The sequence below is a fragment of the Chelonoidis abingdonii genome, chromosome 11, assembly GCF_003597395.2.
Source record: "Chelonoidis abingdonii isolate Lonesome George chromosome 11, CheloAbing_2.0, whole genome shotgun sequence".
Taxonomy (NCBI): Eukaryota; Metazoa; Chordata; order Testudines; family Testudinidae; genus Chelonoidis; species Chelonoidis abingdonii.
Genome location: NC_133779.1, coordinates 37,388,802 through 37,415,027, shown reverse-complemented (window position 1 = coordinate 37,415,027; position 26,226 = coordinate 37,388,802). Strand labels below are relative to the sequence as shown.

At 55.8% G+C, this 26,226-nt stretch overlaps 2 protein-coding genes across 2 annotated transcripts in view; one reads left to right on the top strand and one right to left on the bottom strand.

Annotated features, from left to right (window-relative positions):
• Positions 1-14,900, top strand: part of RNF126 (ring finger protein 126) — a 395,779-nt gene extending 380,879 nt beyond the window's left edge. The window contains exon 7 of the mRNA XM_032804141.2: positions 14,886-14,900. Coding sequence (XP_032660032.2) covers positions 14,886-14,900 — 15 coding nt within the window. The remainder of the gene's footprint in view (positions 1-14,885) is intronic.
• Positions 14,901-21,356: 6,456 nt separating this feature from the next.
• Positions 21,357-25,629, bottom strand: LOC116838560 (insulin gene enhancer protein ISL-2-like). Its single transcript, XM_032803905.1, has 6 exons — positions 25,533-25,629; positions 24,560-24,743; positions 23,598-23,845; positions 22,930-23,183; positions 21,821-22,003; positions 21,357-21,446 (listed from the first exon to the last, which is right to left on the bottom strand). Exons 1-6 carry the CDS (start codon positions 25,627-25,629, stop codon positions 21,357-21,359), a joined length of 1,056 nt encoding a protein of 351 aa, XP_032659796.1.
• Between the last annotated feature and the right edge of the window lie 597 nt (positions 25,630-26,226).

Here is a 26,226-nt window from a genome sequence, read left to right as displayed (position 1 = left end):
TTATGTCACTGACTGACTGGCGACATCACGCCCCTGATCTACCCGCGAGGGCATGGCTGACACCATTCTAGGATGCTCAAGGAAAATGTAGTTCGCAGAAAGTCTGGAAGGTTCCCCGAGATTCTACAAAGGTCCAGAACATTCTAGGAGGTCAGTGAAAAATGAATCCACCTCCGGAATCCCTGGAAGGTGTCACTTCAAACGCTCTATTTTCCCTTTTGTCGCTAACAACAAAAATAGCACGTTGAGCCCAGTGCCCCTGAACCTGGCACCCCAAGTGGGTTGTCATCTGCCCCTAGATCCAGCCCTGGGCCCAAAGATGCTGGTTTCTTTGTCTTTATAGGCAACAGAGCTAACTTGGGGTTCCTTGCCATGTCTTTTATAGTCCCCTGAATCTTTGACATCTTTCTTGAGGAAAGCTCCTTCAAGCTGTGAGGAAGGCGACATGGAGTCTGGTGATGAAGGATGCTCCAAGCTCTTTCTTCCCCCACTTGTGTTTGCTGAAATGCAAATTGTTCTGTTTCCTGCCATCTCCTCCCGCTGCTGTCTTGATGGTTCTGTTTACTACTTATATGTAAATTGAGGTAAACCCACGTTCCTTTGTTTGGGATAGATCCTGGTTAACAGCTTTTGCCTAGGCAGGGCTGTCTAGTTTTGAAAAGTAAAGTCGTACGGGAGGAATTCATAACTTTACATAGGATCTCGCTACGTACTTTTCGTCAGGATGTTATTGACCAGCGAGTGATTTGTTTTCACACGACTCCTCACAGGGCATATTTTATACAAAGATTAGGACAATAGTGCTAATAGTGAACCCAGGGGGCTTTGGGTCTAAAAAGCACACACAGGGGTGAATTTCACCAGCACTGAGCTGACTTGACTCCAGCTTCTGATCCCCGGTGGAGAAGGAGTGAATTGGCTACTATGACAACATCTCCCTTCCGCCCCCAAAGAAAAACATCCAAAACCCATGGCAGCAAGTCTCAGAGGCTGGGTCTACAGACTCTGGATCGTGCTAGTGACAGCCGTAAAAAATAGTCATGTCGATGTTCTGTCTCAGGCTGGGACTTGGGCTCTGAAGCCTGGGGGAGGTGGGTGGGTTTCAGGGCCTGAGTTCCAGCCTAGCCAGAATAGCTACCCTGTTATTTTTAACACTGTAGCATGAACCCCAAGTCTGTAGAGCCAGTTTCTGATGCTCACTGCTGCCATGTTGTTGGTGTTTGTTTGTTTGTTTTGTCTTTTTGCTGTGTCGATTACCTTAACAGCTGCCACCATTTCCCTCAGTTTCTCATGGCAGGCTCCGATTTTTCCCATCGGGACATACAGGCCTGATTCTGATCCTAGTTATCAATCTGGAGTCACTCCAGTGATGCCAACACAGGCATCAAAATCAGCGGCGCTACTCTGGTTTACAGCAGCGGAGCAGAACAAAGGAAGGGCCAGGCTGACCCGGAACCTATCTCTGACAGTGGCCAGCTCCAGATGCTACAGAGGAAGAGGCAAGAAACCTTGACGTGGGTAATTATGGAATAAGCACCTCTGGAGGAATCTTCTTCCTAACCCCTATTAGTTAGGGGATTGATTATGGCCTGAAGCAGACAGGACTCAAAATGGTTTGGAAGGCATGTAAGCCGATCTAATATAACCTTGCAAAGTCTCATTAGCTGCATCGATGCCCAATCCTCTTTTTAATCCTGCTAAACTCCTGACTTTGATGCTATCCTGTGGTGATGAGTTCCACAGGCCAACCAAGCATTTTGTTCTAGAAGTATTTCCTTTCATCAGAGCTCAGAAACTGGCTCATAATCTTACTACAGGAACTAACTGGAGCAGCAAAACCCTTTGATTACATACAGATAGGTCCTGAAACTTGTGCAGTGTTTTGTCTTTTCCAGTCTGATGCACAGGACTGGAATTTGACTCCCCTCTGGAACTTGCAGCTGAATGAGAAGCAGAAATCATGTTCATTCCCTTTCACAGAGAGGCTGGGAAATGGGGGAATGTGTAGTTCAGAAACAGGGCTCCTTCAGGCAACTTCTAGGCAGGCAATTTTCCCAGCATGCCACCAGGTTCACCTGCCAAGTTACCGTGGGGTCATGGTTTAAATTCATGATAAGATGTTCCTACCGCCTCCCCCTACCCCACCTCCCCGACCATATGGCATCCTGATTGCTGGAGATGAAAAAATCAGAGCTGAATACAGCATCAAGGCAATTCCCATAGACTGTTCGCTCTGAAAAGGAACTCGTTAGCCCCTGGCTCTCACACGGAGGTCAAAGGCAATCACCTTTGTTTATCCCAGGCTGTCCTTAAGGGCCAAGCTGGTGTCAGGCCACCTGTCAAGTCCCACCCGCCCAGGACTGCTTGCTGGAAGAGGAAGGCTCACTCCCTCCTCCTCTTTTTCTGAAATAAGCCTCGGGCAGCAGCGGGAGCAGGTGGATTTGGGCGCACGCTATGTAGCCATCCTGGGGGAGAAGAGGCGTATTTACTCCCTTGGTGCCTTGGTGGCTTTTGGGCCGTCTCGGGGAGTTTGTGTGAGTGTGTGTGTCGGCCATTCACATGGAAAACCCACCAGCTCCAAGCCAGGAAGACTCTCTATGGTCCCAAGCTGAGGGCTTAGTGGCAAATCCCTATTATGGGTCTGCCAGCAGCTCAGGAGGCCCCAGTCCCGATCCCCATCCTGCCAGGTTCTGTACAGCTCCAGAGAGGGGCAGTCCTGTTGTTTGGCTTATCCTTGGAGCAAGGACTGTCTCTTGCTTTGTCTGCTTGGTGCCCAGCCTGAGGGGGTCCTGCCCCACGGAGGAGGCTCCCGGCACTGCTGCCATACCAGTTAATATAGTAACTAACCCATTCCAGAGGCTTTTTGCCCCCCATGGGGATCTTTGGCCTAAAAGCAGCTGCTGCGCCAGTTTCTGCCCTCCGGAGGCCATTTTCTGCTCTCAGGATCTGCTTGTCTGTCACTAGACACTAACTCTGCTTTTAAGTGACATTAAACAGCCCCCTCACCTCCTCCCGCTCATCAAGAGAAACAGGCAAACGAAATGGCTGCCTGTCGAGAGGAATGGATGCAACCCCGGTCCTCGCCAAGAGCGTGTGCCCTGCGGGACGTGAGCGCCGAACGCGCCTAGGAGGAGACACCGCTGGGTTCCTGTAAGCCAGTCATTAAGGGAGCTAGAGAATCCAGCTTAAAGACTTCTGCAGTAAGATCACGGTGCATCAGATCTGTTGCACTCCTCGGGTCCCTTCCGTCGGTGGATCTCAAAGCTCCTTTACAGTCAGCCTTGAGCTCGTTCTTACTTAGTCCATTCCTGGGCTTGGAGCTTGTGCAAAGGTGGCTTTAAATGTCAGGGCTGCTCCAACTTACGTTCAGTTTCCCATGGCCCCTTGTGGGTCTTGGGAAGCAGGAAATAGCCGCCGCACGGTGCATTTTGGCCACATGCTCAGCCTGCCCCGATGCCAGACTCTGTGCTGTAGTCTGAGGCCATAGCTGGGAGGACACCCTTATACCAGCTCGAGGCTGGCTGGAGAGGCCCCAGCACAGAGGGTGTTCAGAGGGCATGTGGACGAGACCAATCAAATGCCCCACGTCACCCACGATTGACTCAAACGCTCAGTCTTGAGCTGAGGCTGCTCCCACTGAAGCCAAAGGTAAAACTCCCCTTGGGAACCGAGTTAGCCCAGCTGGGGATCCTGGTGCAGAAGGCCTAAAACCCAGCATGACTGAGCCCTCGTCCCACAGGTTAACCCCAGGCACAGGTAGCAGGGCGACCTGAGCATTGGCAGCCGGAGTTTGTGTGGACGGGTTCCTGAGTGGGGGCACTGGCATGCAGGGTGCTGCTGGGGTCTGGGAGCACCCCCGGCTTGACGTAATAATAGCAACCGAATGCATGGCCTCTCCCGCGTGCAGGGCTTGCCGTTTGCTTCAAGGGCTTTCAGCACCCCCACTATAAAGACCGGTTCAGTACCCCTGTTCCTGACCCGATTGGCCCATCCCCAGCAACTCTCTTTATGACTAGTGACTTCACCTTTCCAGGCCCATCCCCTTGGGTGCAAACCCATCTGCCCCATCCCATGGAATGGCAGCTTTCCCCCTGCCCCTCAACACCCCCCGCCCCCTGCTGCAAAGCCCTTTAATTTCCATCAGCTCCACTTAGTGTGTTGGTGGTGGGGGCTGGGGGTCTCTTCCTGCCTAGCATTGATCCAGGCGTCATGAATGCTGCAAATAGTTTGCAAAGAGGAGACCCCGTATGGCTTTCTGAGCAGGCGCCACAGGTTGAGACCAGCCGACTGACCCACTTGTGTTTGCTGCGGCTGGGAGCGGATCTCATGCATGGCACNAGGGCAGCTTTGTATATGTAACCCTTCTGCCCCTCTGAGTTGGCAGCAACAAGGGCCGGGTTCAGTATCCAGGGGTTCCGTTTTAGTAACACAATGCATAACCGGCTCGAGCCCCCACCCAGTGACCTGGGACACTTACATACCACACCCCCCGCCACGAGCTCTTTTTCCCCTCCTGGCTCCAAGAGGATGAACGATGGATGCAGCAGGACAGATGCCTGCCCCCAGACGGCTGAACTTGGGGGGAGAAGTGTGTGCCTTGTTTCCATGGGAACAGGAGGAGGAAAGTTTCTTGGGCAGCGGCTCACCTCTGCCTGGCAGACCCTTGAGACGAGCTCAGAGGTGCAAGAGCGACTGGTACCCATGGTACCACCCCCCCTTGTTCTGATTACTGCAGGTGGGGGGGATTCAGTGGTAGCCCACACCTCACCTGCCCTGGAAAGCCAGCTCCATCCCTCCCCAGATGGGAGGAGAGGAGGCAAACAACAGGAGATTCAAATCCCCTCATTAGAGGAGAGTCCTAGGGCTTTTCTTGTTCCCATCCCTGCGTTTCAAGTTGCAGATGATCCTGACATTTCGTTCTGCAGATGAACAAATATATCCCCCCCGCCCCATCTCTCTCCCCAGAGATAAAAAGCTTCCATTGTTCTGAAACGTATCATGGCTCTGCCAAAGCCAAGGAAGGGAGGGTATGGGTTTTTTGGAGAGTTTAATGCACAAGGGATCATTCCATCATCGTTTCTCAGGGTAGCGAGACACCCTCCCACACACACACACACCCCCAGCGGGAGGCAGGTCTTCTCCCCTAGGGTGTATGGAATGGGGGATCCTCACAAACAGGGGGAACTGTTTGCCTTTGAATGGAAATACCCGCTACAAACAGGTTGTGTGTGGGGGGGACCGTATGCAGAAGAGAGAGGAGCAGAGACGTTCACAGAAGAAAGTGGAGAGACGCCGCTATCAGACGGTTCTGGTCTTTTGTCACGTCTACAGTGGGGAGGGCGCCCAGGGGGACGGAATCCAAATCAAAGCACAAACTGCTCCGACCACACCAGACACAGAAATGCGCTTAATGAAAACAGCCCAGCGCTGCGGAGGAAGAGATTAACCAGCTCCTGCCACCCGGGTCCCTTAAAGCCAATGCAGCCTTCAGTCTGTGTGTCTGCAGTGCTCTCTTTTCTCTTCTCCTCTGAGCTTTCTCCCTCCAATTCCTTCCCCCCTCTCCGTTGCCCTCTATTTCTTCTTTCTCTTTTCCTTTCTGTCCATCTATGTCTCCTCTCTCTCACTAGCTCCTGCACCGTGGATGCCGAGCTCTGTACCATGCAGTCCTGCCCCAAGGAACATGTATGCAACCTTGTCTTCCTCGCGCTTTCCCTCCCTAATTTTTTTTTGCTCCTTGCTTCCTTCCGGCACATCAGGGGTTAATCTTACTTGAGCACTGGCACCCAAAGAGAGATTGAAGAAGGCAAAAGCTCCTTCTCCAGCTACCTGCCCCAGAGGAGGGGATCTTGTCTATTTCACCAGATGCACAGAGACAGGGAGAGAGCCTGGGCAGCCAGGAAGATGAACGTGATCGCTAGGCCCTGCTGCTGTCCCTTGGCTTCCCTGGTCTGTTTCTGCAAAGGGCAGGGAGGGTGCTTAGGAAGAAGGGAATTTTTGCTGAAAGATCCACCCTAGCTCGAGCAAAATGTGGGGGCTGGATGCCGGAATCTCCATGTCTGCTGGAGACAGGCTCGAAATGAAACCCCGGACTTAAATGAGCCTGGACACCGGATCTGAGCTCCACCCCTGGCTCCTTTTCTGGGATGGGCTGAGCCAAAAAGCCCAGATCCGGACGAGCCCAGTTTGCAGAATCTAAGGGATGTTTCATATGATGTTGCATCCTCCTTTCTGCTTCTACATGAAAGGACGCTAGCTTTCCCCTCTCTCTCTGTTGGCCCCGGGGGGCTCCAGTTCCATTTCACAGCTGTCGGTGCAGGTGGGCTCTCGGTCACGAGGGCAGGAGCTGACGGACAGCCCGGTGCCACTGGGAGATGCTGCTCCCAATTGGGATTGACGAGAAAGGTTGAGGGGAGACCAGAGGCGAGCACACGTCTACTCGTGACTGGTTAATCAATCCACAGAGCACAGAGAGTTTGATCCTGCCAGTACATGTTCAAGCCCCCTTTGGGGCATCTCGGTCTAGCCCTGTAAGGCAACCACAGGTGAACGGCTTCAGTCCAGAAGCCCTGGCTGTACCTTCCAGCCAACATGAGGGAGATGAGGACACCCCAATGCGCCTCCCTTCTCAGATTCCTTCCCTCTTCAGCCAAACCCTAATGAGGCTCCAGGGAGAGTTCGAGCCACTCCCCAGGTCACAGTGCTGGGAGAGCATGCACATCCCCTGCCCCAGAGAACGGACAAAGTAGGATGGATGCAAGGCAAGTGAGGGGGGCTGCTGGGGAAGTGAGGGGAACAAGGAGTCTAGGATGGATCTGGATTTAAGTGGAGATCTGAAAGAGGAGAGAAAGTATGTCCTCCGAGACACCCATTTCTCTAGCTAGCTATCCATCCCCATATACAATTGTCTATCCCAGGGGTGGGCAAACTATGGCCCAGGGGCCGCATCCGGCCCTTGAGCTGCCGCCGGGGAGTGGGATTCAGGACTTGCCCCGCTCTAGCTGGGGTGCGGGGTTGGGGGCTTGCCCCGCTCTGCATGGCTCCCAGAAGCAGTGGCATGTCCACTGTCTGGCTCTTAAGCACAGAGGCAGCCAAGGGGCTCTGCATGCTGCTCCCACCCCAAGTGCTGCCCCCGCAGCTCCCATTGGCCAGGACCCACGGCCAATGGGACCTGCAGGGGTGGTGCCTGCGGAAAGGACAGAGTGCAGAGCTTCCTGGCTGCACCTTCACGTAGGAGCCGGAAGGGGGACATGCCGCTGCTTCTGGGAGCTGCTTGAGGTAAGCGCCGCCCAGAGCCTGCACCCCTGACCCCCTCCTGTGCCCCAACCCCCTTCCCCCTCCCTTCCTTTGAATCCCTTGATCCCAGCCTGGAGCACCCTCCTGCACCCCCAACCCCTCATGCAGCCCCATTCTGCACCCTTAACCCCCCACCCCAGCCAGGAGCCCCGCCGCACCCTGAACTCCTAATTTCTGGCCCCACCACAGAGCCCACATCCCCAGCCAGAGCCTTTACCCCCTCCCACACCCCAACCCCCAATTGCGGGAGCATTCATGGCCCCCCATACAATTTCGATACCCAGATGTGGCTCTTGGGCCAGAAAGTTTGCCCACCCCTGATCCATCTCCATACACACCCATCCGTCTATCCATCTTCGTACACACCCATCTATCCATCCATCCATCCCCAAGCACCCCTATCTAATCTATCCCTTGCACACCCATCTGTTTATCTAGGGGTTTATGCCACTCTCCGCAGCCTGGCAGCTGAGCCCCCCAAAGCAGAGACATGCGCTGAATGAAGGTGCCTAGATGAAAGCAAGTGAGGGGGATGCAGGGTGTGGCAGAGGATGCTGAGGCGGGTAGAGAACAAGGGAACAAGAGCAGGGCCGAGGTGCACGCCCTGGGGAGGGCAAGGGGCTAGGCTGGGCTGCGGCACAAGGCGGGGAGCCAGTGCCCAGGTTGGGTGGCGCAGAGGGGTGGAGAGGAGGCTGGGTTTTCTGTGGGGTTTGGGCAGCTGGGAGTTGAATTGAGGGAAGCCAAGAAGGCGGATAGGCCAGGTGGTGCAATCCCTACTGGGGATGCTTAGGGCCACCCGGTGACTGTGGGCTCCTGGAGCTGGGGTGTGAGACCATAGACATGGTGGCTGTAGAGTGCCCTGGGCCCGGCTGCCGTGTGATCTCTCTGCTTCAGACCTTCTTGGGACCTGGTCTCCAGGGCCTGGAACACCAGGTGGGTTTGGCAGTGGTCCAGCTGGAGCCTCCCTGCCTCACCTCATTTGCATAGTTATGGCTCCCAGGCTGGCTCTGCTCCAATTAGCTTATCCCCCCATTCACTCCCCGCCCCCACTCGGCAACTCGCATCAGTGTCAAGCGGCAGGAAGGAGCTGAGTCTGTCAGGCGGCAGCAGGAGGGGAGGGAAGGACCAGGGGAGCCTCGGTGCCGTGTCACTCAGCTCCCTAATGAGCTCCCCACTCACAGGCAGCCCCACAGCAAAACTGCAGCCCCAAATTAGCACGGAAAGCCACCGCGCAATGGAGACGGATGCTGCTATTGAACTGGGTCTTCGCCCATGGGCTAGTGGAGCCCTCTCCTTGGCTAATGAAGCCCACGGCTATTGAAGCCCTCTTGAGCTGCCCAGCAGGAATCCAGAGCCCCACAGAAATTCTAGGGGATTTGGAGGTCAGTTTTGGGGAGTGGCTCAGGCTGGGGAAAAGCCTCACGCTCCAGCTCCATTTCCGAGGCTGGGTGCCCAAGCCGTGTCCTCACGATGCACGTGCATAGGAGAGCGTGCTCGCACATGCCACTGCACAAACAGGATGGAGCCCATCGGAACAAGGGACTGTGCACAATTATCTGTCGTGCACGCGGGTGATTCCCCGAACCAGGTAACTTTGGGGTGGTTTTGATGGAGACTGAACCACTTGACTGGAACTCAACTGCATTGGCTTCAACAGCCCCATGGGGAAGTGTTGCTGTGATCCTAAGGGATCCTAATGTGAGAACCATCACATCTGATCTCCATCATGCTGGTCATCAGCAAGGACTGAACCCGGAACGGAAAACAGGAGCTTCCCAGCAGATGCGCCTCTTCTGTGGCTCAGGCTGAAGAGCGATGAAGAGAAGGTTGCCTGAGCATCTGCTTTGCGTGTCACTGAGCAACAGGCCAAGATGGGATGAGACCTCCCTCGCCCCACTGACGGAGGGAGGGAGTGTCACTGCAGAGCCCTGTTGGAGATCACCCAGAGCGGAGGGTTAATAGTGCATCAAAGACAGGCTGACCTTAGTACCTTTTCATTTCACCTGCTGCTCCTTTCCCCCTCCATTATCTGCCTGGGTGCCTGTGGATTTCATTTCCATATTCATGGCGTTTTAATGACCCTGTGATATCTTTACGTTCTGCAATTAAATGGGGAATATTTTGCGGACTATTATCTGCATAGGAGAAGTTGTGGCAATTGCACGGAGGAGGGAGAGGTATGGGGGAGGGAATTAATTACATTTCACAGGCCAGCGGGATCTTCGGGGATCCTTTTCTTTGTTCGTACTAGGAAAGGTAGGGTTGGAAAAGGTTGGAGTTCCCCTGTGGCCAAAGCTCCTGCACCGGTCCCTACAATGCCTTCTGCTGGGAAAAGCCGAGCGCCTCTATAGCTAGATATACACATGCAAGATCTGAGCCCACCCTACCCTCAGGCATGTGTGTGAGCACCCACAGGACCTGACCCAAGCTTTCTGCCACCTGCTGTTAGCCTAGATAACAGCAATACATCTCTCTCAACTTAAGCCTTCGCCTAATCTAGGGCATTTTTAATGCAGGATTTCTCTGCCCCCTGCCCCTACTTTCCTCTATCTTAAACCCTTGAATACTCCTGGGCTGAAATTAATAGAGCCCCACTGGCTGGGCTGCCAGGCTGAGTCAGCAGACTTGCCCTGCATCTATGTGTACGTGTCTAGCCCCAGGCACAAGGATGACCCAGCAGAATAGCTCTGCATCTCTCTGCAGGCTCCTAGAATCTGACCCCCTGTTGTAGTAAATTATCCTTGAACAGTGAAAACAATTGTGGTTCCTGGATCGTGCTCTATCTAAAATGGACTCTTCTTTTTGGGCTAGCAGCTCTTCAAACACATGCATGTGACAGTTTTGGGAGGAGTGTTTGAAGGGTATCTAGTAGTTAGAACAGGGGATGAGAAGCCAGGATGCCGGCATTCTGTTCCCGGCTCTGGTATGAGCTTGCTGTGAGAACTTGGACAAGTCACTTCTCTCTGTGTGCCCATCCATACAATGGTGTGAATGATACTTCCCTACCTGTAACACATTAGCTAGTGTCGGTGAAGCATTTAAAGTGCAAAGTGTGATCTGTTTATTTATCTTTTTCTCTATGTGAGTCTCAACCTTAACTATGGCCAAACTGCCTATCACTGCACATACTCCATTATCTATCGTTACAGCGTCCCCTGGCAAGGAGTTCCGCAGGCTGACAGTGCGTTGTGTGAGGAAATACTTCCTTTTGTTAGTTTTAGACCTGCTGCCTATTAATTTCATTGGGTGACCCCTGGTTCTTGCGTTCTATGATGAGGCACGTAACATGTCTGTATTCATTTTCTCCATATCATTCATGATTGGACAGACCTCTATCGTATCCCCCCCCACTCACCTCTTTTCCAACCTGAACAGACCCAATCTTTTTAATCTCTCCTATGGAAGCTTTTCCATACCCCTAATCATTTGTGTTGCCTTTAATAAGTTGCCTAGTGTGTATGTGGCACCCCTGTCCTCTACTGATTGGAATCAGACTGCTCACCCATGTGTCATAGACCCTGTACTGCTAACCCCTCACAGAGACTCTCTTGCCATGCCACTGGCAGCCCCCCTGAAGCTGCAGCACAGAAAGGGCTGTGAGGTTCTTTAGTAGCCAGGGAATTGTTACAGTGAGATCAGCCTCCTGGCCATAAAGAAGTGGGGGCAGGCAGCAGCTGAGGAGAGAGCTCCTTTTCCCGCTGCTTGTGTTGATCCCACTTCCCCAGGGCGCCCTCCTCCCAGGCTTCTCCACTGTGCAGTGATAGATTGGCTTTCAATTGAAAACCGTGTTAAACATTTCCACCCAGGGCTGCACAGAGGGACTGTCACAGGCACATCAGGGGAGAATCGACCCAGCTGCAGAGCTCTGGGGCTGGGCATTGCTTATGAGCAGCGGCGGAGCCGGATTGACTGAGGGTGGCTAGGCCAAGCCAAGGACTGTGTTTAGGAAGGCCTGTACTTGCCGTTCTCTGCTGCTCCCTCACCCCGCGGAGGAGCTGGTTTCCCTAATTTATTTTCCTCTGTGAAAAATGAAGCCAACAGAATCCGTACTCTGCAATCAGCATCGTAATGACCAGAGGTCAACGGTGCAGCCGTCTGGCAGAAGGGGCCATGGCAGCATGAGAGGAGAAGAGGAAATAGAGAAGGATGGAGACAGGGGCTGCCGGAGGGCCCATGGGCTGTTAATGGAACCAAAGGGGCAGATTCTCCACTCGCTGACTCTGGTCAATGTCTAGTGTCGCTCCCATCAAGCCATGGGGTGCGGGAGAAGAGAACTGGGCCACTGCTGACCCACGGACCCCAGTGCTCAAAGTCCCAACCCAAAGCCCCAGGAAGTCAGCAGAGCTGCTTGGAAAAGGGTATTGGCCAAGAAGCAATGGGAGAATTTTACAGGTCCCACCACCCACGTTTTTTCATGGCCGTTTTTTGAATTTTCAACCAACAATAACAACAACAACAAAATCCCCCACACCTTTCATTTTTCAAAAGCAGCTGGGATTATGGGGGCCCGGCTGGTTAGGAAAATGGAGACTTTGGGGCTTTTTGTCGAAAAACCGTGGAAAAAATCCGAATGGGATGAAAAATTCTCCCCAATGGTTTACGCATTCAAAATATTGTTTCCGACCGAGCAGTAACTACCCGCTCTTGATGTCAGCTAGTCTTTGTGCTGCTTTCCGTGGTTTTTGGCCTGCCCCAGGCCAGTGCCGATTCATTGCTGCTTACATCGAAAGATCCAAGATGACACAGCCCTGGAGGGGCACCGCAGAGAGTTGGACCACCCCAACGTTAGGGGTTTCTAGGCCCCAATCCTGGTAGGTACCGAGTGGGATGGTGCCAGGGTTATGAACACCTCCCTTATTTGGCACCGGTGCTTTTGGATCTGTGATGATCACAGCGGTCAGGACCTCAGTTTGATTTTCATCTATTTTAACACTGGATGGGGCCTCTGGATTCAATTAGGGGCAGCAGAAGAGACAGCAGCGGGTCTGAACTAACCCACTAAGGAGCCAACTCAGAGGGAGAAGCTGTTGCTCATCCAGGAGGGAAATAGAGCTGAAGGGAGAGCCGTGTTCCCTGATAAGCACAGGCCAGTGGACAGGGGGACAGGTGCCGGGGAAGCTGCTGTGTTAATGATGTAGGATTCTGTGCTCTCTGGGCATCCGCGACTTAGCCCTCACCGTGCAAAGGGATTGGGTCTTGCAATATCAGAGGCACTAGCATCTCTGTCCCTGGCTCTCCGTGTGTGTGTGTGTGTGTGTGCGCATGCCAGTGCATGCGTGTGCACGCAGTGAGTCTGGCTTGGTGTCTCTGGGGGCAGTTGGGGGTGTTTGTATCTCTCTGGCTTTATCTAGGGGTGTCTCTGTCCTTGTATGTGGTGTGTCTGGCTGTATTGGTGTTCATGTGGTATGTTTTTGTGTGTGCGCGCTTGGTCTCTGGGTGTGTGGTGTCCGGGTGTGTGGCGTGGAGGTTTGTGTCTCGTGTGTGGGTGTGCATGTGTGGTGGTGTCTGTGTGCGTGGTTGTGTCTATTTGTGTGTGTGTAACTGTGTGGGTGTGGTTGTGATTGTGTCTGTGGGTGGGTGTTTGTAGATGATTGTATCTGTGTTTGTGTGGGTGTGGTTGTATCTCTGGGAGTGTGTTTGTGCATGTGTGTGACTGTATTTATGTGCGTGTGTGTGTGAGGGTGTTTTTGTCTGGGGGTGTCTTTTGAGTCTGGGCATGTTTGTCTCCAGCAGCTGGGAAGATGAGCACTGACCTCGGGCGCTCAGTGGGGAACCCTACCGGGGCTGGGGCCCACTGGGAGCACACTGGGCCGATGGCTCCCCATGTGGCCCAGACTCCCCTGTGCACAGCCAGGCCTCTGGCCGTAACTCCCAGGCTGTGATGCCAGCCCCCGGCCTTCGCTCTCCAGAGAGAAGCCATTAAGATCACGATCGGAGATATGGGCTGCTCCGGCCATGGGGGCTTTAATTAGGTTTCAATCCCCGGAGCCATGTGGAGCTGGGAGGTGGAGGCTCTGTTACTCTGGGAGCAAGGGGGGCATAGAGAACAGATCCCTCCTCCCTAATCCCACCCCTTTTCCCCTACGAGGTGCCCCTCGGCGACAGGGCTGGGCTGCAGGGAAGATATCGAGGTTGCTGGACCCTGCTAGACCTGGTGGTTCCCTTGGTCTCCCTTGCTGCCAGCCTGCGTGGCTGGGGGTCACCCCACAGGCTCTCCCAGGGAGACTGGGGGCCTTGCAGCCTGCTAATCCCAGCCTCTTCCCCACCCCACCCAAAGCCCTTCCACTCATGGCCCTGGCCAGCTGGAGCACTGATATCTCAGGGCTGGGGGTGTGAGGGTGTGAGGAGAGCGTAAGAGGGGGGCCAGCCCATGGCAGGAGGGGAACGGAGCGGGCATGGGAGCAGGTGAGCAGTGACCCCAAACGTGGGGGACCAGGCCTGGCACTGACTGAAGAAGCCGAGGGGTTGTGTTCAGGTGCTGTTAGCTGAGGCTGCGGGTGGGGGGACCTGTCAGGAGCGGGGGACAGAAGGCAGATCAGCCTCAGCGCCCCCACATGCTCAGCAGTCTCCTTTCTGAGGGACCTTTGAAGATGCAGCTGCTAACAAGCTGTTTGTACGGGCGACACGCAGTGGGGGGAGCGGGGGAGGCTGGTGGAATAAAGAGGGGGCTGAAAAACACCTTTTCATCCAGCTGTTTGATCTAAAGGACAGCACTGAATTCATTAGGATTCTGCCAGCACGGCCCTCGGCACTGGGCAGGGAGGAACCTGCTCCCATAGAGGTGGGGAGGAGGAGGGATAGGAACAGACACACGGATGGACACAGCGAGACACGCCACACAGTACATACAGTGTACATGTCATGCCATGCGCAGACACACTGGCACTCGCCTAGACATACAGACACAGATGTACACACCACGACATGCGTAGACATATAGTGTACATGCCATGACACACCAGCACACGCCTAGACATACGGACACAGACGTACACACCGAGTGTACAGTGTACACGCCATGACACACGGGCACACGCCTAGACATACTGACACAGACGTACACACCAAGTGTACAGTGTACACACCATGACACACGAGCACATGCCTAGACATACAGACACAGACGTACACACCGAGACATGCGGAGACATGCCACGTACATGCCATGACACGTCTAGACATACAGACACAGACGTACACTCTGAGACATTCATAGACATACCGTGTACATGCCATGACACACCGGCACATGCCCAGACATACAGACACAGTCGTGCACACCGAGACATGCGTAGACATACAGGGTACATGACATGACACACCGGCACACACCTAGACATACAGATGCAGATGTACACACTGAGAGACCCACAGACATGCAATGTACATGCCAACACACACACACAAACATACTGAGGCACAAAATGTACAGACATGCAGTGTACACAGTGAGACACACAGACAGTGTACACACCAAGATGCACACACAGACATACACACTGACACACAGACATACACCGAGACATACAGATACAGGCACACGTGGACTCCCCAAGACACACATAAACACACAAAGGCCCCATCCAGACACACACGACACATGCTAATACACAGCCACACGAGCCCAGCCATACACACTGAGGCACACCCAGATCTATATTGTGCACGCCGTGACACACAGAGAGAGCCACAAACACACACGCGCACGTGCAGAAATACACACAGACCCGTGTGTACATGCACCCCTGCAGCACTCCACACGCATGAACACACACACAAACACACACGACCCACCACAGCAGAGTCGCACACCCAGACGTTTGCACAGATACACATGCACAGAGCCACCTGCAAATACACACTTCACAGAGCCCCACAAAAATACTCTGAGGCCGCACTACACAGATGTGCACACGCACACCCGGAGCAAGGGGCTGGGTGCGAGCACCCTGTACAAACACGCTGAAGTGTGTCTGCGTGTGTGTCCATGCACGGGTGCAGGTTGCGCTGGGAAGTGCCCGCCTTTGGAGTGCCATGCATGGCAGCTTGCACCATGCAGCTGCCTTAGGGCTCTGCAAACATACCCAGAAAGCGTGGCATTTTCCGGGGCCCTTTCCGTCACCAGCCAGGAACCAAAATACCCTGAGACCCCCAAGCCTTTTTGATTCCTCCCTTGCCCCCCACCCCTGCCCCCAACTTCTCCATGAAGGACTCGACCAGAAAACACCTATGAAAAAAACAGAAACCTAAATATTGGAAATGCAAAGACAACCCCTCCCGAACTCACATCCCCCCTGTATCCCTGGGGGTGGAAGGTGCTTGCTTGCACTGCTCTCTCTGCAGTTTGTATTCATCCTGTTTCCATGGGTGTGTGCTTGTGTGTGTGTGTGTGTATTCATGCAGCAAATGCTCAGACCTCTGCCTAGCTCTGTGAGCACTGCGTGTGCATTCGGTCCCTGCAGGAGCCACGTATGTGTGTGCTTGTCTATGCACATGTGCGGCTGTATGTTTTACAGTAGGTCAAGAATCAGACCCCCCCGTATACTGGTGTCGAAAAACTCCCGCACACCCATTTGTGCACACACACAGCCAGGCAGACCCAGGCTCCAGGTTTCAGTTCAGGGCTACATCCGTCTGTAGCATGGCAGGGAAGAGACATGGGATGATTTAGTGGGGGTTGGTCCTGCTTTGAGCAGGGGGTTGCACTGGATGACCTCCTGAGGTCCCTTCCAACCCTGAGATTCTATGATTCTATGTGTGGCCGAAGTTAAATCCAGCCCTGCCCAGCCAGGGGCTTCCCAGAGCCCACAGGCTGCCAGACCACATGTCTGGTGCTTTTGCTCTTGGGCCGGATCCTGAGGGCCTGATTCTTCCCTCACTGATGCCGGTGCAACTACTGAAGTCAATGGACCGACCCTGAGCTTAGTGAGCTCAGAACCAGGCTCTCGCTCGTTGTTCTGTCCCATCGCCCAGTGACCCCCCTGGGAGCAAGACTCCTGGGGCAGCAGTTGCCGGCAGCACCTGGAGCCGCCCCCACACATGCCGAGCTCCATCTGGGCGAAGCGGCCGGGTTGGAGGCCTGGGTTACGCGCATTAACAGCCCTTCCCCCATGCACGCCCGGCTGCTGGGCCATCTCACTTGATATATTATCCACGCTGGGCCGGAGCCTGGACTCCAGCACTGGCTCCCCTGGGACCTGCAAGGGATTTTTCCACAGCTTGGAATTGGAGGAGTATTCTCCTCTCCTGCCAGGGAATGGTGGGTGCATCGCCTTGGCCCTTTGATTCCTCTCCTTCCAGCCTTGCTGCCTGGGAACCCCAAGGCCATTTCCCCATCCCCCTGGGTGAAGAGGGGTTCGGACTCGGGGCAGGGCCCTGCCCCTCAGCAGCTGCAGGGCACGGTGTGGGCAGAGGGACAGTTTAAAAGGGCACTTCTAGCCCAGGGAGAGGGTGCATGGGAGCCGGGGGCAGAGTGACTGCACCTTGCCTAGGCCGCTCTGGGAGCAGGGATCCAGGTTTCCCTTCTCTTTGGAGCCGAGAACCCCCCAGAGGCCCAGAGCAGATACTGAGACTATGACCACACCTCAGCCAGAGTCCGGCAGGCTGTGACCCAGCAGGGAGTGTAATTTGGGGTGGACCAGTGAGTGATCCAGCCACTGCGACACCCCTGGGTCGGGACCGGTGGAGTGGGAAGCCAGGGGCCATCTCCCCTGCTCTCACTCCCCGAAAGAGGGGACACAAAGGAGAGATGGAGACCTGCTATATACAGCCTGCCAAGGCCCCCTCCAGGACAGGCAGACTGGAAAGATCTGTGACGCCACTGCCTGACCACTAGGCCAGCTGGCTAGCAGGCTGAGCCGCTGCACCAGAGCTCCCAGAATCGGCCTCCACCTGAGGTTTTTTTTGTGTTACAGTGGCACCGCGAGGCCCTGGTTCAGATCAGGGCCTCCACTGTGGGAGAGCCCCTGCTTCTAGGAGCTCATAGCCTAAATAGGTCAGACTTGTAAGCCCCATTCTACAGCCTGGACGGCTGAGTACCCCCTGAAGGCTGGGCTGCCTGGGAGGGGTTAGCAGTTTGCAGTCTTGCCTGCTGAGGGGAAGCATGTGAATTGGTTTCCTTTAGCCTCGCTGGCGCTGTGATCTCTGCATCTCCTCCTTGTTATTCCAGGGCGGACGCTGAGCCATACACCTCCCAGGGCTCTGAGCTCTTTAACATGCTGCTCTGGTGCAGCAGGAAAGTTTCAGCAACCTGCTAATCACAGCCTGGTCCTGGAGAGGAAATCCTGAGGGGGCCTGGAGAAAGGACTCCCCACCCTCCCCTTCCCCTGAGCTTGGAGGCGCTCCCCTGCCCCTTCAGCTGGGGTCCTGAGGACTTGCCAGGCAGGGGAGCCTGGACAAGGAGGAGCAGGTGCTCGGTTGGGATGTTTCTGGGGCCCCCATCCTTCCTGCTGGTGGGGGAAGCAGCAGAAGAGGAGAGACGCAGGGCACTGCCACGGAGCAAGGAGCACCCGTGCAATTTCACACCACATTCTCCAGCCCCCCCCCCGCCCCCCACGAGTGGCTTGGCAGGCTATGGGCCTGCTGCTCGGGAACTGAATTCTTTTCACGTAGATTTCTCCTCTTGTCTCTCAGCTGTTAGCTTACACCAGGACAGGTGTGGGGTGGATGGAGGATCGATAGATCAATGGATAGATCCATGACAGGATGCATTCAGGGCTGGTGCAACCCATTAGGCGACCTAAGCGGTCGCCTAGGACACTAGCATTTGGGGGGCAGCATTTCGGGTCCTTCGGGGGCGACCGCGACAGCTGGATCTTCGGCCGCCCTGGTCGTCGTTGGTATTTAGGTGGAGGGACCTGAGGCAGGGGGGCACGGGGAGGGCCGCCTGAAGCAAGTAAGGGGGGCATGACATGCAGGAGAACTCCCCGCCCCAGCTCAGCTCTGCTCCATCTCCTCCCCTGAGCATGCCGCCCTGCTCTGCTTCTCTGCCTCCCAAGCTTGCAGTGCCAAACAGCTGATTGGTGCCACAAGCCTGGGAGGCAGGAGAAGTGAAGCGGTGATGGCATGCTCAGGAGGGGAGGAGGTGGAGCAGAGGTGAGCTGGGGCGGGGAGCTGCCCCACAGCTTCCCAGGCTGGGGAAACTGCCACGGGAGAGGGGGGCGCCTCAGGGCAGGGGGAGTGGGGGCAGAGAGCTGCCACAGGGCTCGGGGGCGGGGATGCAAGGTGGAAGTTTTGCCTAGGGCGCAAAACATCTCGCACCTGCCTGGACGCATTCTCTTCCCCTGGCTGCATCCCATCTCTACAGAACGATGCAACATTTTCTTACCCCACAAGAGACCTGCAGTGACAGGCACCAGGATTAATGACACTTCCCTCCCCCCAATCTCGTTCCACTTTAATGCCTTCCTCCATCGACCAGTGCCCCGATTAACCTGCGTCCTGGGGAGACCCCTTCCCCCCAACATTCCCAGGAAGGGGGGAGATTACAGGCTCATTGCAGCTTGGGTGCACTAACCGCCTCATCTTGCTGCATGAGAAGAAGTTTCCTTTCCAGTAGAGCTTGTTTGGGGGAGTCTTTGTTGGAGTCGTGCTGCCCCCTAGTGGCAAAGATGGATTCTTCCTTTTCGAGGCTGAGCTTGTAAAGATGGGCCCTGGTTGGCGGAGAGGCTGTTGGCTGCATGACAGATGCTAAAGCGAGTTACTGATTCTTGGTACCTGGCCCCCGAGCTGGGAACTCAGTGGCTCATAAAGCTGAACCCAGTTCGGTGATGTGATAACAACTGGTGTCTAGAATCAAACGGCTCATTCCATAGTGCTGCATCCGTGTAGGCATCACTGGGCTGCAGAAATGCAGCTGCCTCTGGGGAGGAGGGCAGCTGCTGCACCACGGTACCAGTGGTGGTGGGTGGGAGGGACTGTAAGAATAATATGGGGCTGGGCTTTCCAAAAGGCCTTGAGCAGCGGTTCTCAAACTGGGGTCGGGACCCCTCAGGGGGTCACGAGCTGTCAGCCTCCACCCCAAACCCTGCTTTGCACCCAGCATATATAATGATGTTAAATATATAAACAAATATTTTTAACTGATAACGGGGGTTGCACTCAGAGGCTTGCTATGTGGAAAGGGGTCACTAGTACAAAAGTTTGAGAACCACTGGTCTTAAAGGACTTAGACAAGCAAATTCCATTGAGATTCATCTCTCTGAGGCTCCTTTGAACGCCCCCCTCCGCTATTACTGATTATTATCTCTGTAGTGCCTCGCAGCCTCACTCAAATATCTGGGTTTCATTGTGCTAGGGGACGAGAGAAAGAACAAACCACACATGAAAGAAGTACTTAATGCGTGACTATAAGGAGCTCCGATCGTCCAGCGATGGGTGCAGTATAAGAACCTGGATAGACCAGCATCGTGCTAGGGGCTGTATGCATAACACAAAGACAGTCCCTGCTCCACAGAGCTGGTCGTCTAAAGAGGCTTTTCCAATGGGGTGAAAAGCCGAGCGCCTGCCTTTTTTCCTCCTCCTCCCCCTCCCTCGGCGATGTCTGTGCTCTGACTACTCCAAGTCTATGCTGCAGACCCTGCGGGACCCTGCCTGGCAGCTCTTCCAAGCCAGGCTATGCTTCCGTTGCTGAATTAATAAACTCTCCCAAACCAGCTTTCCGAGCAAATTGCCCTGCACGCTCCCCCCCCCCCCCCAAATCTGCAGCACGGCTACGTTTGCCATCCAACTGAGTGGGTTGACACCCAGCAGACGCTTGGCGGAATTATGCTTGGCCTTCAGTTTCATTAATGCCTGCACTGGCAAGAGGTAGCCAGGGCTTGGGAGGATTATCTTCCTCGTGAGTCTGGCGTTCAGAGGATTGCCAGAGGATTACGGCTAGAGGAGAAGGTTATTACTGTCCATGTCACTAACAGGGCCCTGGAGCAGGGGGCGGTGGAGGGGGCGCATCCACGGGCAATGGCTGACATAATGAGCCACACAGAGGGAGCCATTTGCAGGACACAGGACATTTTATTGGTGCTTCCAATCCCAGAACAACGGTGCATGTTCCTGAGCGCCGCCGGGGTCACCTGTTCTGTTTACACCTAGCCAGAGGCAAAGCACTCCCCTCACGTAAGCTAACCAGGCCTGCTGGTCACATTGCAGGGTGTTGGGTAGGGCGTGTGATCAGGCCTGGCTTTAAGATTTCTTTAAGGGGTAGTTGGTTCGATATTTCCCCTCTTTACCTCACCTCCCACCCCCCAAATCCCCGCAACCCCCCAGACAACCACATCCCCATCGGCCCCAAATATCTGCGTTGACCCTGCAAATTGTCCCCCCCGCCCCGAATCTCCCACTTGGCTGTGATTTGCCCAAAGTCTCCCAAAACCTGAGCACAGGACGGTCTGGCTGGGTTTCGTACAGGGTCCTTCATCCCACCCTCCTCCTGAGATGCAGGTAAAACAGCCAGAGAGGTTCATTGCTTTGATGGAGCAGAGGGGCAGGGTGACAAGGGAGCTGGCCCTTTAAGGAGAGACACCTGGGACACAGATAACCTGCCCAGGTGAGGAAAAAGGGTCATGTGACCCCAGCAGGCCTCTGAGATAAATAAGGCAGAGGCTGAGAAATGAGGGAGAGATGGAAAGATGCTGGAGTAGGGAGAAGGGATTCAGCCCTGGGAGTTGCTGCTCTCTACTGGGCAGGGAGCACCCCAAGTTACCCAGGGAAGGAGCCTGTGGGGACAAAGGGTCTGGCGCTGGGAAATTAACTAAATAAGGTCTCCCCCAGCAAGCCTCAGAGCCCAGGGCTGCGGCTTGTGCTCTGGCATTAAAAACACCGGTGCAGCTGTTGGGGCTGGGCCTGGAGCTGCAAAGCCTAGGGACAGGGTGGGCTTCAAAGTCCAGGCCCCAGCCTGGGAGCTTGCCCTGTCCACGTGCCCAGAGTCAATGAGTGCAAAGAACCTGAGCAGGTAGGTGCCTGCTGGGCAGTGCCAGGCCAGGAGGAAGTGCTGTGAGATGGCCCCCTGCTCCAGACCCCTGGACTGGACCCAGAGCTAAACATTCCTGTTCATTTAGGCCAGATCCTCAGCTGAGGTAAATGGGCAGGATCTCCCTGGACTGCAGCGAAGTTTCACTGCCTCTGGTGGGCTCTGCTGGAGGGGTCTGTCCTCCCCTCTGCAAAGAGGGGGAGGGAGCAGAGGGGGGGATGGGGAGGCTGTCCCAGGGCAGCATGCTGGGGAAGCTGCAGGCATTGGCCGGGGAGGGAGGCCAGCATCCTCGAGGAGCAAGTTCAAGTGCAATCTGTGGAGTTGGACCCAACTGGGCCTGGAGCACACGGAAGGCGAGGGAGGGGGTGTGTGTCTCTATAACTCACCGTGACAAGTGTATGTGGCGGGCTAGGGGGGGTGGGGGGTGTGAATTACCCCTCAAGTCACATGGTATAGGTGGGGCGTGACCCAAAGCTCACAGAAGTCACTGCAGTGGAGCCCCCCCTTTCTGCTGATTCCACTGGACTTCGGCTCAGGAATCTAGCGGAGAATGGAGCCCACCCAGCCGAGCTGCTCCGGGTCCATCAGCCGCAGCAGCTGGGAGAAACCTGCCTCCTCAGTGCCGCTCACCAGCTGCCAGGAGGGCCTGCGCCTCTGAACCTCCACCGGGCTCCATGCATACGCCTCATCCTGGGGCTGTGGGCTGGTGGCCACCATCTGGGTCCCCACGGCACCCTGCAGGCTCTGCGGCGAGATCAGAGAGAGGAAGGCCAGGTGACATTACCATCCATGAAACAAGTTGACGGGGCTCAGCCCCGTGCCCAGGGGGCACGTCTCCACAAAAGCGCCTCAGCGCTTGGCTGTCACCAGCCGAGGGTGGTGTGAGACCAAGCTTCCCTCCAGATTGCTGCTGGGGCATCGCACGGAGGACAAATCGATTCAAGCTTGGATGGGGTTTTAATATGAGCACCAGTTCCAATTGGGCTGGGCCAGACAGGGTCAGGCTGGGTGGCAGAATAGCCTGTGTATGGGAGAAGTGGCCTGGAAGAGAGGTCTCCTGGGTTCTAGTCCTGCGTGTGCCCCTCGGCCTTGGGCCAGTTCCCTACCCAGCTCTGTGCCTCAGTTTCCCCTGTAAAATGGGGTCTCCCACCTGTGAGACATGCTCTGAGCTCTAGGGATAACAAGCACTATATAAAGGTGGAAGATTACTACACGGAGCACAGCTCAAAAGTTGCAGGACTTTTCCTTTGAATCCTCCTTCCCTGGCCATAAATCCCAGGTAAAAAGTTTCACAACCTGGAACCCACTCAATAGTCTGGGAGGTTTGCAAACCTCAGATTCCCTGGGGTCCCCTCCCGATTTACACCTTCTCTTACAGGATTTGCACTCCAAACCCCGCCACGCCTGGCTGTGACCCCACAAAGGAACCTTGAATGGAGAAGCCATCCTGCAAGGTTCATTTCACTAGTGTAAGTAGTGACAGTTGCACACTCAATAGTGAACCAGATGCTGCTGCATTCCTGATGGGGATGGTGCTGTGCTTCTCCTGCAGCATCTATAAAGGGGATTTTCTATCAAGGCTCCCGGACACAGACAGACCCTGTGGCTCTCTGTTCTCCGGTCTCCCTGGCCTGGGTTGGACAGTCACACAGACTGCACGTCCCTCTTACCAGGGGCGGTGGCTGCAGCTGGCTCACAAGGTTCCGCTTCTTGTCCTTGCAGCGCTTGTTCTGGAACCAGACCCGGATGACGCGAGGGCTGAGGCCGGTCAGCTCCACCAGCTGCTCCTTCAGCCCGGCGTCGGGGCGAGGGTTGGCCTCATAGCAGGAGCTCAGGGTCTGGAGCTGTCGCTCGTTCAGGACGGTGCGGACGCGGGTCAGCTTCCCTGAGCTGCCCTGGGCCACAGGGATGCTGGAGCCCATCACTGGGGGCAGGGAAAGAGGCAAGATTTTTAGACCCCAGGAGGATGGGCTCTGGCTAACACCAGGCAGTGGGGAGTGTTGGTGCACTGGAATTCAGCGTAGATTGGGGAACTGGGAGTGGGCTAGGGAAGCAATCCCCTCTAGGGGACTAGTTCAAATCTGGATAGCAGAGATGGGAAGCTGTTGGCCGGCTCCTGTGTGAAATACCCTCCCGGCTGCATGGTCCCCCCCAGCAGTGTGCGCAGACGGAGCTTGCCCCCGGGGAGTATGAACAGTGAGGCAAACCCACCGCCTTGCTCTTAACTGGGTTTGCCTGGCTGTGCCTGGGTAGCTCAACATGGGGTTGTACCAAGACCTCTTCTAGTGCTACCCCTGGGGAGCCCCCTTCTGTGCAAGCGACCCGGCCCAGAGCTTACCTGACCGGTGCCACTTAGTGCATGCTGATACCGGCATCTTTGGCCCTGCCCCTTCCTGCCCAGGCCACTGGTGCATGGAGCAATATAACCCATCCAGCTGCAGAGCGAACTGCTCGCCGGGCAGCAGCTGGCGTTGGCAGAGGGAGCAGCGGAAGCAGGCCTGGTGGTATACAGCCCCTCGTGCCCGTAACACCAGGTCAGAGGGCAGCAAGGTCTCCCGGCAGCGGGTGCATCTCATGGAGAAGAGCCTGCAGGAGAGAGGAGGGCAGAGAAAAGGGGATGCTCAGACAGATGGGCATGGGGTGCATAGGGGAAGGGAGCTCACTACAGCAAGCCTGGCACAGATGGGCATGGGGGTGGCGAGGGAGCCCATTGCAGCAACTCCACTGGGACAAGAGGCCAGCTCCTTAGCTGGTGTAAATGGGCCTTGTTCCCATGACATCCATAAAGCCAGGGTGATTTATACCTGCCCTTTCCAGGTTCTGCCCACATCCCACAGGCCTCCCCCAGGCTGGCTTCGAGGGGAGCCCCAGGCCATTGGTTGCCCAGCCTCTGACCATCCTGCAGCATCCGTGCAAGGTGGGGTTTTTTGTCCTGTTTCAAACCAGCGTGGGAAGGTGCTGGCCCAGGCGCAGCGAGTTTGCCGGTTCTCAGCCATCTAATCAATGTAGGACACCCAGCTGCCATGATAGCTCAGTGCCGCAGTGTGGGAACCACCAACGGGGGGCACTGTGGGCGGCAGCTGCCGCCATGAGCGCTGAGCTCCTCTCTCGCCCCTGGGGATGGCCCCAGTGGAGACACGGCCCTGGGGCAGCTCAGCCAGCCGCTACGCATTATGCACCTGTTCAGTGGGTCAACGTGGGGCTTTGTCGTCCCCTACTGGCTGCTCCACAGAGAGGTTAAAATGAGCCGGCTGGAGCAGGAGGCCCCGGAGTGAGTCCCCCCGCGGGGTGAGGCCTTACCTGAGATAGTCGGCTCTGCAGTAAACCCTGCCGTCGCGCAGGAAGCAGGTGGGACTGTGCGCCAGGCTGAGCTGGCAGCAGCTACAGCGGAGACAGCCCATGTGCCACTCTGTGTCGGGCGCCACGTGGAGCAGGAAGGGGCCTCTGATCTTCCCCCCACAGCCAGCGCATGCCAGCGTGGCGCCTAGAGAGAACGGCACCAGAGCCTGCACTTAGCAGCCACGCCCCATGAAAACCGGGGCGCCGACGGGCCCAACAGAGAGCTGTGTGGAAGCAGAGTGCGAGAGAGCCCCTGTATTGCCAGGGAGCAATCCGCTCCCATCTCAGCCTGCAGTCTCCTCTCTTTAGCCTTAACCACTAAACCCTCATCCCTCTCCACAAGGCAGGACCAGGGGGATTGGGCTAAGCGGAGAGGAGCAAAACTCTGCAGCTAGAAGAACCAGCGAGAACTGTCCCCTCAACCATCACCCGAGCTGTCTGGCGCTGGAAGAAGATGGATTCATGGTTCTTTTTGAACTGGTTTGGGAAGAAGCTGCTGGCTCAATCCCAGCTCAGCTTGGCCGTCACTGGAAATCTTTACCAGCCGGGGGCTGATGTGACATGAGTTTGCTGGGCCTCCACGCAGTTCGTAGTGCACAGGTGTCCCCGTCACATACACCTGGCTCTGCCTGGCCCCTTGGTGACACTCTAGGAGTCTGGGAGACGGAGCTGCCCTCTCCACCCTAGCGGGGTTGGGTCTCAATAGCAGGATGAAGCTGGCTCTGGGGTACACCTGCCCTGTGACCCCCTTGCTGTGGGGCGGGGGTGGGATCAGACCTGGCCCCTGTATGCTTTCCCTGCGGCTACCCAAAGGTGGAGGTGTTTCCTATCAGTGGTGAGGGGACCTGAGGCCAGAACTCGACCTCCTCTGTGCCATAGGGAACCCAATTTCCAGCCATGCAACCCCTCCATGGTCATTATCAGCGTCACTTACCCTGGGAGCTTTCCCCACAGCCGGGCCCACAGACCCTCTGACCTGCCCTCCGCTCCTCCTTCCCAGAGGGGTGGGCTTGCTCTGGCCCCGCTTCCATGAGGCCGGCTCCCTACCCTCTCCTCTAGGCTTCTTCTTCTCCTGCCTCCATCCCGTCCTCCTTCCTTCGGCTCTTCCGTTCTCTCTCTTCCACCTTCTCTCCTTCCTTTTCCTTGGCCCTCTCTGCTCCTCCTGCGTTCGGCCTCTTCCTTCTCTCTCTTCGGCTTCGCCCTTCGCTTTCTCTGGCTCAGTATGGCTCTTTCTTCTGTCTCATTCCCCGATCTTCTCCCGCCTCTGTCCCGTCTCGCTCCCTGACAGTCCATGGGGGGCCAGCCCCCCTTTATACCCACTCGGCCCCCATCTGTTAGGTTAATTCCCTGACAGGCCACCCGCCCCTTCATTAAGGAGATGCCACGAGCTGCCTCCCTCTTAGGAAAATTACCCTTCACGAGGCACAAACGTCACTCCCCTTCCCCCCAGCATCCTTAGGCTGCGCCGCCAGCCCCGCTCCTTGCGCTCTGGTCTAGAAAACCCCGGCCCAGTGCTTCAACTCCTCTTGCTGCCGGCCTAGGGCCAGCTCTCCTGCTGGTGTCAGGCGGCCCCACTGACGTCAACAGGGCGCTGTCGATTCCCAGCTGCCGAGGGGCTCACCAACCGT

Excerpts from the sequence above, each read along its gene's own strand:
- LOC116838560 (XM_032803905.1), bottom strand. The coding sequence starts at position 25,629 with ATGGAAGCGGGGCCAGAGCAAGCCCACCCCTCTGGGAAGGAGGAGCGG. Across the intron at positions 24,744-25,532 it reads CTGTGGGGAAAGCTCCCAGG|GCGCCACGCTGGCATGCGCT; the intron begins GTAAGTGACGCT and ends CGTTCTCTCTAG. Across the intron at positions 21,447-21,820 it reads ACCCGGAGCAGCTCGGCTGG|AGGGGAGGACAGACCCCTCC; the intron begins GTGGGCTCCATT and ends CCCTCTTTGCAG.